Raw genomic sequence first — 13,424 nt, forward strand, 5'->3', positions numbered from 1 at the left:
TTTTTTTTTACTATTTGTTGCCAAAAAAAGAAATGTAAATAGTTTGGAAAAATATTTAGTTTGTATCTTAAACAAAAAAGTAGATTAATTAGAATATTGCCACTAAGTCTTAAAAAACAATGTATTGAATAAAAATTGCAGTTATTGGTGTTTATTAAGTTGTGATTTTTTTTGCTATTAAATTTATATATTCATCTAATTTTATCATACAAAATTGCTATGATTAATTACCTTTTTTTTTGTTTTTGAATTCTACATTGGAAATTACAAATTTATTATATTTAATTTTGGTAAATTATATAAGATAATTTACCGGTCACAAAAAAAACATTGAAGTATGTGAGATTGTGATCTATTGTACACGTTGCGGTGTAGATGAAGAATCTATAAATCACGCTTTTTTTAAAGTTGTTATACGGTTTAAACATAGGCGTTACCAACTAATCAATCAGACCAAAGTATATTTTCGACAACCTCGATCTTTACGGATATAAGTTATTAATTTTAAGAACTTCAAAAAGATACAAAATAATGTTTATGTAGATAATATGATTTATATGGAACAGTATAAATGATAAAAAAATAACAATAAGAATTGAAATGCGAAAGATATATTATAGATGGTAAAGATAAAAAATTAGTGGAAAACACACACAAAAATCAACAACACAGAAAGAGGTTCATTTCTCCTCCATTGTCAATAGAATTGATGCTTACTTGAGAGGGATTTCATCCATCAACAAGACCCATAAATACAGAGTCCGGTACATCCTTAACAAGTAAATAAAAACAGCTCGGCCTAACCGATTAGGTCAGATTGAACAGCCAATTATAAAAAGAGAAGAGATAACGAGAGGATCATTCAAAAACTAGAGAAGACACAAGCAATTATAACAAGAATTTATCTTTGATTTTTCGTTTTTGCCGAAAACCTTATTTTACTTGCTCTTCGATCAATTTTTTTAACTCATCATATGATTGATCAATAAAACATCTTTCAGTTAATCCACCATTGTGATTGCGTACTTTCAGTACTCACCGAATTTAGAATCAACAATGCTCATACTATCATCATACATGACGGTGTTGTTACGTCGACAGAACTTAGAAGGAATCCATCACTTTTTCATGACAAGAAATGAAGAAACATCAATAGAAATGAAACGCGCCTTATGTGTATGTCAAATACAGTTTTTGCATTAGACTTTTCTGATCTAGTGAAGAAGGTACCAACACAACATATTAATCGTTTTTTGCCACATATTTTTGTAAACCAACGGACTTTGGATTAGTATATAGTAGCACTTGAGAGATCACTCTAATATGATGAATCCGCAGTTCAATTTTCGTTGGCCATCAAATAGTTTGACATTACACTCATAGGCTCTACAAAATAGTCGGTCGACCTTAGTCACCATACACTATATACTGTGGTTAATTAAAAAAACAGTAAATACAAAGACAGCTCGAAATAATCTAAATAGATTTTACTGATTTGAACGCACCATTCGTCCACTCCCATCAGTTAGGTATTGATAGATTTTAGTTTTATGCATTCTGTTTAAAAATTATATATTTTATTTTCAATACACACATATATATATATATATATATATATATTTTTTTTGATATAAAATTATCACCACGACCAAAAAAATGGAGTTAACCTAATCATGTAGTTACGCAAAAATGGAGTTAACCTAATAACATGTTTACCTTAGGGCCGATAAAAAGCCTAGAACATTTTGGGCTTAAGCCAACAGTTAAATAAAACTGAATACGATCTTTTCAAACGTCTTTGTCATTTTCATTTTAAACATTTAAAAGATCGGTGTGTGTTTTCAGCTTTTACGAAAAAAAAACTCCCTCTAAAAAATTGTTTCCCTCCAAAAAAATGTCGAATATTTCAAAAACCCTTACCTTTGACAAATCTTCTCCCACAATTCTCTTCCATTCTTCAACCTCTGCGTCTCTGTTATATATACACCATCGACAAACTATTCATCATCCCTACCCAAAACCACAAGCAAGTTTAATCCTTTCTCCTCCTCACTCACTTGCTATGGCGACCTTCAAAGCTTCCGTTTTGCTCAGTGACGTCTCCAAAGATGAGGGACATCTCGGATCCGGTGCCATTCATGTCATCACGGGTCCTATGTTTTCCGGGAAATCCACCTCTCTCCTCCGCCGAATCAAGACAGAGATCAGTGTCGGAAGGTAAACCAATTGTAACAGATCTGTCCGAACCGGATTTGGGTTTTACGGTTTAGTGTTTTAATTTTTTCTTTCGGTTTGGGTTTGTAGAAGTGTTGCGATGGTGAAGTCGAGCAAGGATACGAGATACGCTAAGGATTCAGTGGTGACGCATGATGGGATTGGATTCCCTTGCTGGGCTCTTCCAGATCTCATGTCGTTTCCTGAGAGATTCGGACAAGATGCTTACGACAAGGTAAAGTCTTTTGTCTTTTTGTGAGTAATTTTTGTCTTATTGTGAGGGATTTGCGTTAAAGTTGTTTTTTTTTAATGATTGGCAGCTTGATGTGATTGGTATTGACGAGGCACAGTTCTTTGGAGATCTTTATGAGTTTTGCTGCAAAGTCGCTGATGTTGATGGCAAAACTGTTATTGTTGCAGGCCTTGATGGTGACTATCTAAGGTAACACATTTACTTCAAATCTTTAACATTTTTTTTTTGTTGATCTCTAACTTGAATGTGTTTCTTTCTTGGTAAAATGCAGGAGGAGATTTGGTGCTATTCTTGATATTATACCAATAGCTGATTCTGTGACGAAGCTAACTGCGAGGTGTGAGGTTTGTGGGCAGAAAGGTTTCTTCACTCTGAGGAAGACTTGTGACACCAGAACCGAGCTGATCGGTGGAGCTGATGTCTATATGCCGGTCTGTCGTAAGCATTATGTCAATAATCAAATTGTCATCAATGCTTCAAAGAAAGTGTTGGGTTCTGAGAAGGCAAGAGCTGAAACTTGTGTGAAGACAATTGCTGATATGATCTAACTATGACTTGCTGCGGAACAAATTAAACATATAATATAGTGAGATTTTCTGTCTGCTTTTACTTGTCTTTGAAAACCTCTTATGATGTTTCTTGTATATGAATATAAATGTTTTATGATTCCTCTATAGCTAGCTTCTGTTTCATGTTTGTTTCAAGCATTCTTTCTCATTAGTTTTCATAGCTTTAATACCCAAAGCAACCTATCAATCAGCATAGCTTGATACATTAAACCTCTTAGTTGGTCTTGGAGCAGATAATTAGCTAACTAAGAAAAAAAAAGCTGTGGAAATCAAAATTACAATTGCAAACGTAGATAATATTCCATTAGAAAAAGACTCAACAGCACTTAGCCCAACCTTATTAACTACAAGAAGAAGCATCTTTGTTGCCTCTATTAGCACCAAAGCATTTAAAACATCATATAAAGTTCACAACACTCTGCACAATCAAGGCGACCTTGAACCAGGGGTGATCCTATCTTTACCAAATCTAGACACACTCTTAGGAGTCACAGCACCAGGACTCCCCCCACGGTAACTCGCACGAAGGCTCTCATCAACAGCAGAAGAAGACTTCCTTATCGCCCGCCTAAAAAACTTCTGAGCAGCAGGAGAAAGCATCCTCACATTCGGACTCGCACTTCCACTCCTATGAGGAGACGGCGGCAACGGAGGCTTCTTAAACATACTGTTCGACCTCTCCCTCAGCCTCCGCGACGCGTCCCTCGACAAAGAATGCGCCCTCACGTCCCTCTGAGGCGCGGAGGGAATGTTGTAGTGAGGTCCATCAGCACTCCCGCCAATATCAAGAGGCGTATCCTCGGGGTCTAGTCTCATCGGCGTCCCTTCGATCTCCCCCCACGTTACAAACGGCGACTCGTCGAGACCAGGTGCAGGAGACGGCGTCTTGACAAAACTATACCCGTTACCCGCCTTCTTATCCGACTCCACGTAGAAAGGATTCGGAGTCTTCCTCAAATCATCAAGATCATACCTCTTGGAGGTGTCTCTATCCCTAACCTGCTGCATAGGGGAAGAGCCTGCGATGGGAGTGTAGAGAATCTCAACAGAACCATCTTCCCTCGGCCTAGAATCCATCGTCTTCCCTTGAAAACGTGTATTGGCCTTAACAATCTCCTTGGTCAGTCCAGCTAACCTCACAGCCCTCTCCTCTTGAGTCAAAGGCCACTCGCCGCGGTCAGCTGGATGGTACATGAGAAGATTCTTCGCTGTGTACTTCCACCCATCTAAAGTACTCGGTGGTTGATAAGAAGTACCGTATCCATCTGTGATCCTGTCTCTCTTCACATCCTCAATCAAATCACCATCCTTCTCAAGGAGATAACCATACTTCTCCTTCTTCCTCTTATTAACCTTCTCCAAGATGTTTGAGAAGCTATCGTTATCCTCACTTGTATACCTCCTAAAGAACTCGTCTAACGACATATTAAACTCACCATCATTAGCAACTACTACTTCGACTTCTCTAGGGGTCTTAGAACCATCAAACTCATCTAAAGGAGTGAAACTTCTTAAGAAAGTAGATCCAGGGGTTTGAGTTTTGTTACCCACGGTGTCCCCACCCTGATGATTAGCTTTCTTCCCACGCCTCTCGATGATCTTTAACTGTGCGTCTCGGATCTGAACCGGGTCGCGGGTTTTAACCGCCTGGAGCCAGTCGAGACGGTCCCTGAGCTTGGAGATATCGGGGAAGTAATCGCGTTCGATGATCTTCTCGATCGCTGCGACGTATGCGTCCTCGTCGAGGACTCTCATCCGCTTTCTAGGGTTCCGAGGTGGGATCCTCGAAGAGGAGATGCGGAGACCATCGTCGGAGTAAGAAGACGGCGACGGAGAAGATAGGTGACGTGGAGAGCGGCCAGGCGATAGAAACATCTCGAATCGGAAACGAGAATTTGCAAAAAAAAAAAAACCTACGAATTGTAGAGATTTCGGAATTGGTTCTGGTTCAGACAGCGAAACACAATGATGGATGGCAGATGAATGCATTGGTAAGGATTCCTTTATCAATTTATTTATACGCGTTCAAGTTCCAAGATATTACACTTTTGCCCCAAATATTTAGATTTTGTCAACTTTTAACCCCGTAAGTTTACAAAATAGTATTTACAACCAACTTGATTATAATTTTATTGCAAGTAATTATTGTGTAGCTCTTTTTTTGTCCAAAGAACATGTAAATTTTTGGGTTTATACGCATTTAAGTTCCAAGATATTAAACTTTGCCCCAAATCTTCATATTTTTCAACTTTGAAACCCGTAAGTTTACAAAATACTCCCTCAGTTCCTAAATATAAAATGTTTAGTTAGAAACACACATATTAAGATAACTATCTTTTTTATCTAGAAAATATCATTAAAACTTATATTCAACCAATTACAAAATAGACTATTAAAGTATGATTGGATATTAAAAAGTAAAAATTACTTAGGAAAATGAAAACATCTTATATATTAGACCATCACAATTTTGTAAAACATCTTATATCTAAGAACGGAGAGAGCCACTTGATTTTAATTTTATTGCAAGTAATTATTGTGTTGCTCTTTTTTTTTTGTCCAAAGAACATGTAAATTATTACATGGTGCATATTTGCATAACCAGACTGTTTACAAGTCCAAACTATTAATCTCACAAAGAGATAAACAATTAGTATAAAGAAAACATGAACTTATTACAATTATGTTAAAATCGATGGAGACAGAGCAGCAGCTCCTCTGCCACAGGTCGATTGTATATCTACTCTTGGTGTAACGGTGCACTGTATCCATGAAGCATTTCTCTGATCTTTAACGCCTCACCACCACTTTCTTGCTCTTTCATCTTTTCAAATATATACTCTTTCTCTGCCTCTGCCTCGCTCAGCCTCTGTTTCAAGTAGTTACTCACGTACTCCTCCTCCGTTCTCTCCTTTTTCCCTTCACAATCCTCTCCAACCTCTCTGCTTCAAGTCTCGCCTCGTTTGCCTTCAACTGAAACATCTCTGCCTCTGCTTCTTTCAGCCTCACTATCCTCTCTACCTCTTCTATCTGTTGTTTCTTGTTCTCCATCTCCAGCTTCAGCTCCGCCACTTCCTTTGCTTTCTCTTCCATCTCTCTCTCGCATTCCTCAAGCCCCAACAGTGCTTTCTTATACATCCTCGTCTTTTCCTCGCCTACTACCTCCATTTTCCTCAGTGTTTCCTTTACAACTTCAGCAATACGGTTGCATGCATCATGAGGTGCTATCATTCCCTCGTTTTCAAGGCCCTTTGGAGAGTCCAGTTCAATCTCTTCAAACAAGAAACATGGTCAAGACTAAGCAACCTTTATTATGATTATACAATGTTCAAGAAAAAGTAATCGCTAGTGGGTAACTATTAAGCTTTGCTAGGTAGACTATTTCAGGACCTAGACGTTACCAAGTTATTTGCTTATTTATTATAATATATATATATATATATATATATATATATATATATTAAGTATTTAACTTATTTTGATGAATTATAAAATTATTTTGATGAATTATAAAAATTAGATATACTTATTTTCGAAAAAACAAAATCAGATAAATTCGTGGACTTACACTAAGTTACTCGATTTAACCAAGTTAGACCATCTTAAACCGATTTTAACCAATTAAAGATGTTTAAAATGATTAGAATTGCTTAAATCGGACTTTAAGAAAATCGTTTCGGTTATGATTTATAACCGATCCACTGTCTCTGCCGGCGTATAGTCTAGAACATTGTGATTATATATAACAAGCGAGTATGTTTACCTTGGAAAAACATCAGTATCAACTTAACAGCTGTTGCTTCTGCCAAGCCACCTTTAATCTTGTTGATAAGTTCCTCACACTTGCAGACCAGTTTCTTGCCTCTTGTATCTTCGCTTCCACGGAAAATCCTACACACAAAGTCGAGTTCCTTCATCAAACCCTCCCTATCCCAGTTTGGTGCACAGTGGTGAAACACATCTTTAACCCAACCAAGCAAATCAAAAGTATGGTTGCACGCACGGCACTTGAACACCATTTCTCCCATCGAGATCTCTCCCTCTCTAACCGCACAATCCGTATGAGTCCAATGAGAACACACATCGCAGCCAATCCAGCGGCATGTGTTGACTTCAAAGTCGAACTTGCTACAGATCACACACATGCAAAGGTTGCAGAAGCCTTTCCTATTGGCACATATCTCGCAGGGACAATCATCAGCCGGGAGTTGGTTTTGGCAAGATGTGTTTATGCATCTCTTGTGAAAGATGTGGGGATCAGTTTGTAGATGCTGGCGTGGAGGTAGCATTTGGTGAGGGAGATTGGATCCAGATGATGTGCCCATCTGCAGACACCGAAGAAGTAAAGTCAATGCCAAGTTCATATTTGACCAAACACACAAAAAGTAAAAAACAATGGAGAAACCTTACACACACATCAAACAGTGAAAGAAGAACAAACAGGTACATGTGAAATCAGACAATTTAAACGACTTTACCAAAAAAAAAAAAGACTTTTCATGGTGAAAGGTATTTGTTTACCAGCTAATGACGTTGGAGCATAAAACCTTTACACTTAAAATACACATTTACAGACAAAACGACATCCTATATTTGATTGAGCTGAGATCAATCACTAGTGGAAGCTGATAAAAAAAACACAAAGACAGGACACAATAACACAAAAGTTGATCGAATCTTTTTGGCTCGTTGATTGAACGCAAGAAAAAGTCAAACGCAGTTCCTTGATATTATTGCTAGTAGCACGTAATATAGCACACATTCATCAACAGTATTAACCCTCAAAACTACGTACTGGAAGGAGAACCGGAAAAATCTAAAGAACTCACCGGAGATATGATTACGAGCCGTAGAGGACCAAAGAAGAAGCGTGAGACACAATGGAAGCTCCTTATTTGTTTATTTGTTTATTTTCTCTATTGAAGAAGGCGCTACAGGTGCAGGTTCTGTCTGACTAACGATTAACCTGTCCAGACGGTAACCTTCGATTTGTGTTGAGCGTTGACTTATAGTTTTAATTTCGTGCAGTAAAGCCTCAAAACTTTTCCTTAAAAAACAAAAAAAAAAGTTATCGTTTCAAATCGAGGAGTCAACGCTAATAAGATTATTATAAGATTATAACGAGGAACAGATTAATTTTAATAGCTCAACATTCTCAATCTGTCCAACATAGCTAGAGAATATCATTGGCTCATTGCTTCCATTGACGCTAAAATGCAAAACTCTGGAGTTCTACTAAAAGAAGAAGAATATGATGAGAAACTGAGAATCGTTTCACTTGCAGGACATGGACATTAGGCTTCTGTTCATTTCTTCCCATCCACTTCGACTGGCTCAACCACTTCAGCTTCTAAGAGCTCTGCATTGTGAGAATGTGCCATATGCTGCTGCTGCGGCTGAACCTCAGGGCTTGACCATTTTCCGGAAAGCGCAATACCCATCATCTCGTATATCTTCCCACCGAGCTCTGCTGGATTCTCAGGCTGTACGTATATTCACAAACAACAACCAATGTTTTTACTAATCTTCTCACACACCTCATTTCGGAGAAGAAATGTATTAATATAGACTGCAAGCAGAGAGGCTTACCGTGAACCCACTAGAAACTAGTGCTGCATCATACATAAGATCTATGGCTCTCATCGCATCTTCATCATTTGGGTTACTCTTGTAAGCAGCCTGTGGATTGGAGAAAACAACCAAGTCAATATTATAAAAGCGGTTCATATATTTATTTTGATAGGCAAGACCAAGTGATGATGATTGGGGACTTTACATTTATGTTCTTGATAATCGAGTGGTCAGGATTGATCTCAAACACTCTTCTCCCTTTCATGAACTCCAGGCTTGTTGTGTCACCACCTGCTTGTGCCTTCATTAGCCTGTCCAGATAAACATATTCTCTGTTAGTTAACCAAACAAGGAACACAAAAAGTTCTTACATTGTTCGATCTTTACCTCTCCATGTTAGCTGACCAACCAAATTTACCAGACACAAGAACACAGGGAGATGAACTAAGACGGCTCGAAATTTGAACACTGGCAACCTTATCTCCCAATCGTTTCTTTATCCAATCACAAGTCTGCCCAAACTCCTTTTTCACAGCTGCCTCTTTCTCCTCGTTCTTGTCTCCTGTCAATACAAGATCGAAGCCAAAAGGTGTTATTATACGATGAAGTGGGATTGTATAAACCAAGGGAATTGCATTGAGCACTTGCCTAGGTCTAAGTCTTCCTTGCTGATGTCGATAAAGTCCTTATCCTTGTAAGATTTCAAGCTCTGTATGGCAACTTCATCAATGGGTTCTACCAGATATAGTACCTATAATCACACAAAACAGAAAATATCAATCACCTCTCAGAATATTAGGAATATTTGCAAGTAAGTGTCACCTCAAGTTCCTTCTCCATAAGCTTCTCGAGGAAAGGAGCATTCTTAGCACTTGTAACGCTGTCGGAAGCAATGTAGTATATAGCTTTTTGTTCAGCTTTCATATTCTCGACGTATTCATCCAAACTGATCATGTCGTTCTCACTCTGTGAGGAGAAAAATCGAAGCAACGGAGCTATACGCTTGTGGTTCTCGCGGTCCTCGATGCATCCCAGTTTTAGATGTTTGCCGAAATTATCCCAAAACTTTTCATAGTCCTGTGTAAGTAAACAGTATCACGTGTCAACGAGACAAATAAAGAGATAAAATGTAAGCAGAAGGGATCAAGAGTTGTGAAAGCATACTTCTCTATTTTCACTCAAGGAAATTCCCAAAATCATATCAAAAGCTTTCTTCACTAGACGTTTCTTCATGATCCGCACCTTTAAGACACAATACAAAAACGTAAGCTTAGCAATACATGACACTGTACCAAAATGGATATATTAGTACTTACAATGCGGCTTTCTTGAAGAATCTCACGGGACACGTTAAGTGGGAGGTCGTGTGAGTCCACAACACCCTTGATAAAGCTCAAGTACCTAGGGAACTGTTCAGAAAGCACCAAACACCACGAAAGTGGATATCAATACAAAATAGAGAGACAGGTATCTTGAAAGACCACATCAAGAGAAGCTTCTCTCACCAGCTCTCCGTCAAAATCGTCTGAAATGAAAACTCGTTTTACATAGAGCCTTATGTTCTTTGTCTTTTGATTAACCACGTCATCCTTCCCCATTGGTGAGACAGGTGGCACGTAAAGGATGGACCTAAACTCGACCTCACCCTACATTAAGAGCAATATAAGAGAAAGAACCAATATGTCATTAGTGGAACAGTGTGGTGTCACCACTTTTCAACAGATACAAGCATTATCTGCTTTGGCTGTATAATAAAGATATACTAGTTTAACATATGTTTTCCCTCGAACGAACCTCTGTAGTGAAGTGGGATGATGCCAACGGGTCCAAATACTCGTTGAAAGTTTTTCTGTAAAACTCATTGTACTCCTCTGTCGTCACCTCCTTAGAGTTCCTGAGCTGCAGCAAATAGAAACAAACTTTTCAACTGATTCCATATTTTGTTGATTCTGAGTGCACATAAACTACATCAAGCAGTCCTTACCCAAATTGGCTGCGTCTCATTAGTAAGCTCCCAATCCCAGTATCTTTCAACAACCTTCTTAGTCTTCTTTTTTCTCTGTTTAAGTAAAAAAGAAGGACATAAGCTCTAAGCCAACTATCATTCCACATCTAGATTCTGATCAAGATGATTCTCAGGGAAAGAGAAGCAAGTATACCTCAGTTTGGTCATCCTGGTCGTCTTTTTTTGACTCAGCTGGATCATCATCAACCTCAACCTGTACAAGAGAGAACCAAACATACAAAGCCGGACAATAAGTTAACTTCTTCTGACACAAAAATATATATATCATTTTCCCTTGTAGACAGAGCAACTTGGTCATTTATGAGTTCAGATAAATGCCATCACGTTGATCATACCTCTTTTGTGTATCCTTTCTCCTGCCATGTGTATATAGGGAACGAAACAAATTGCGAATAGTTTTTAACAAGCTTCTGAATCCGCTCTGGATCTGCATATCCTTTTTCATCCCGCTACATTAGGCACCACGAGAAGAAAAAGAGAGAGTTTAGTATGTCGGTTTTTAATGACATTGAGTTACAAAGCATAACGAACCTTAAGATGCAAAGTAATACGCGTTCCTCTAGGAATGATTAACTGAGGATCAGTCTCTTCCTTAATAGTGTAACTGCTTGAATCTGCTTCACTTTCCCATACATATTGCTTATCAGACTTTGGGCTCTTCGTTGACACCGTAACCTTCAAAATATAGAGTAACACATTATTCAGTTGGTGAGCATATCAATGATCAGAGTACACCGAGATCACAGAGTAAGAAGTTACCCGATCTGCAACCAAGAATGCTGAATAGAACCCCACACCGAATTGACCAATCAAATTGTTGTCACCACCTGCATCCTTGTTATCCTGAAATTATTACAACAATGCTTAGTTGATCTCTAGTGATTCCTTGAAAAAAAGATTTTCGAAATAGTAGAACCAGTAGGACCTTTAAAGCTTTAAGGAACTTGGCAGTTCCACTTTGCGCAATAGTCCCAAGGCAGTCAACTAATTCTTGTCGTGTCATACCAATACCTGAATCACTGACATAGGGGAAAAGTACAGACATGTTAGTTCTCTAATGACTATTGTTATATACGAGAAAATTTGCACTTTCGGAAGCAGAAACAATAATGACTTACGTGAGAGTAATTACTCCATTCTCCTTATCTGCATAGATGCGTATATCAAGATCAGCGGCATCCTTTGAGAGCTCAGGGTTCGTAACGCTCAAATAACGCAGTTTGTCCAACGCGTCACTAGCATTGCTGTTGGAAAAACAAATAAATGTAGATTGTTAAAAACGAACAGAAGAAATCAAACAGTAAACACCAAAACAAAAAGGTATAAATCAGGTGAGAAGATACCTGATAAGCTCCCGAAGAAACACCTCCTTGTTGCTGTACAGACTGTTAACGATGAGGTTCATGAGGCGACTAACCTGCCAACCATAACCAACACACAGAATTGGTCACAAAACAAAAAAAAAACTAATAAATTGTATCAAACATGGGTACGACACAGACTTGATCACTAAATAAAAACAGAACGTACTTCAGCTTGATACTCATATTTCTCAACCGGTGGAGGAGCCTGAGACGCAGAGTCTGATGCTGCTGCGCTGGATTCGTTCCGGTATCCCATGAACCAATTGGTCTTCATGTTCAAATGAGGCAAGGAGTCATTTTTCATACATTTCCCATTGGTTAAGGATGAGTACCATCTCGATTCACTCTCACCTCTTTTCGAATCCTAAGACAAGACCAAAAGGAATCAGAAACGAACACTGTGAGTAATCCAATCACTCATTTTTGATTGTTACACATTGCATCTACAGTGTTTGGTAACTATCAGCTCATACGAAAGCCAATTTGGATATATAACCGGAATTCAGATTCAGAAAGTAACGATCTTTATATCCACCCATAAGGGGAAAAGGAAAAAGCAGAGCAAGTACCGTGATAGATGGGGAAGAACGGGAGATGGAAGTCGCGGCAGAAGAGACACGGAAGCTTCTGTCGCCGGAGCGTAAGAAGGAAGAGACGGAACGCTTCGAGAGCCTGAGCATAGTCGCAGCTTCTAGAAACTACTCTAGTAAGATTTTGATATGTGGTGGTATCACTGAGGGAACGAAGACTTGCGGTGCGGACAAAAGGTTTTAGTAGGGTTCTTTGGCCAAAGGTGAAGCTTCTGGATGCAAAGGGTAGTTACAGTTTAAGGTTAGTTTCGTCATTATCCTATAAATTACATTCTTTTAAAACCAAAGTCGACTTTAGGACAACGGTCCGGTCCGATTATGATAACCGAGGTTGTCTGTAACATTAGCCCATAATATTATGGACCGAATAAATTGGATTCGGTCGTATTAACAAAACATAGTTCTTTCGAAGTATGCAATGGAACATCAGAAATACAAAGACATCAATATCCAAATGATATACCAACCAAGATCCCACTATTATTGGATCCGACCACAAATTGTGATATGTCTAGCTGCTATGACATATACCATCGGTTGATTAGACCATATGAACATGACTTCATATCAACTCTGAATTGAATGAGAGTGTGAAGATAACGCGGACTCGATGAAGTGATGTTCAACCAAGAGGATATTTATTAAAAGTGCTAATCTCCAAGCAGGAAACATGGAACGAGCTACATGCCAAAAGTCTCACATCTCAATGATATTTCTTCAAAACATCTGGACCAAATGAATGGTGAGAGCCACATACAAGTTTAATCTCTCTCTTAGTCTCTTCAAGGGCTTTCAAACATCACACAAGTAATAAAAGGGAAATAAGCTCATCATAGA

The 13,424-nt window shown here is 38.5% G+C and overlaps 4 protein-coding genes across 4 annotated transcripts; 1 reads left to right on the forward strand and 3 right to left on the reverse strand.

Annotated features, from left to right (window-relative positions):
- Positions 1-1,689: 1,689 nt before the first annotated feature.
- On the forward strand, positions 1,690-3,141 carry LOC106452874 (thymidine kinase a). The gene is made up of 5 exons (XM_013895056.3): positions 1,690-1,694; positions 1,828-2,217; positions 2,305-2,449; positions 2,535-2,656; positions 2,739-3,141. Exons 1-5 carry the CDS (start codon positions 1,690-1,692, stop codon positions 3,013-3,015), a joined length of 939 nt encoding a protein of 312 aa, XP_013750510.2. The 3' UTR covers positions 3,016-3,141.
- Positions 3,142-3,297: 156 nt separating this feature from the next.
- LOC106452872 (splicing factor ESS-2 homolog) lies at positions 3,298-5,040 on the reverse strand. Its single transcript, XM_013895055.3, has one exon. The coding sequence runs from the start codon at positions 5,023-5,025 to the stop codon at positions 3,463-3,465; it is 1,563 nt and encodes a 520-aa protein (XP_013750509.2). The 5' UTR covers positions 5,026-5,040; the 3' UTR covers positions 3,298-3,462.
- Positions 5,041-5,653: 613 nt separating this feature from the next.
- LOC106345608 (protein OBERON 1) lies at positions 5,654-7,891 on the reverse strand. The gene is given in 3 exon segments (XM_022719915.2): positions 5,654-5,955; positions 5,958-6,308; positions 6,800-7,891. Coding segments are annotated over 3 exon segments (1,131 nt in total). The 5' UTR covers positions 7,401-7,891; the 3' UTR covers positions 5,654-5,776.
- Positions 7,892-8,117: 226 nt separating this feature from the next.
- Positions 8,118-12,780, reverse strand: LOC106452875 (heat shock protein 90-6, mitochondrial). Its single transcript, XM_013895057.3, has 20 exons — positions 12,567-12,780; positions 12,164-12,361; positions 11,977-12,050; positions 11,752-11,877; positions 11,559-11,652; positions 11,393-11,476; positions 11,165-11,308; positions 10,969-11,082; positions 10,767-10,826; positions 10,592-10,666; positions 10,402-10,506; positions 10,113-10,253; positions 9,924-10,016; positions 9,772-9,849; positions 9,430-9,684; positions 9,256-9,358; positions 8,995-9,169; positions 8,813-8,918; positions 8,626-8,715; positions 8,118-8,519 (listed from the first exon to the last, which is right to left on the reverse strand). The coding sequence occupies exons 1-20, from the start codon at positions 12,675-12,677 to the stop codon at positions 8,343-8,345; spliced, it is 2,403 nt and encodes an 800-aa protein (XP_013750511.2). The 5' UTR covers positions 12,678-12,780; the 3' UTR covers positions 8,118-8,342.
- Positions 12,781-13,424: the final 644 nt, after the last annotated feature.

Source organism: Brassica napus, chromosome A5, assembly GCF_020379485.1.
Source record: "Brassica napus cultivar Da-Ae chromosome A5, Da-Ae, whole genome shotgun sequence".
NCBI lineage: Eukaryota > Viridiplantae > Streptophyta > Magnoliopsida > Brassicales > Brassicaceae > Brassica > Brassica napus.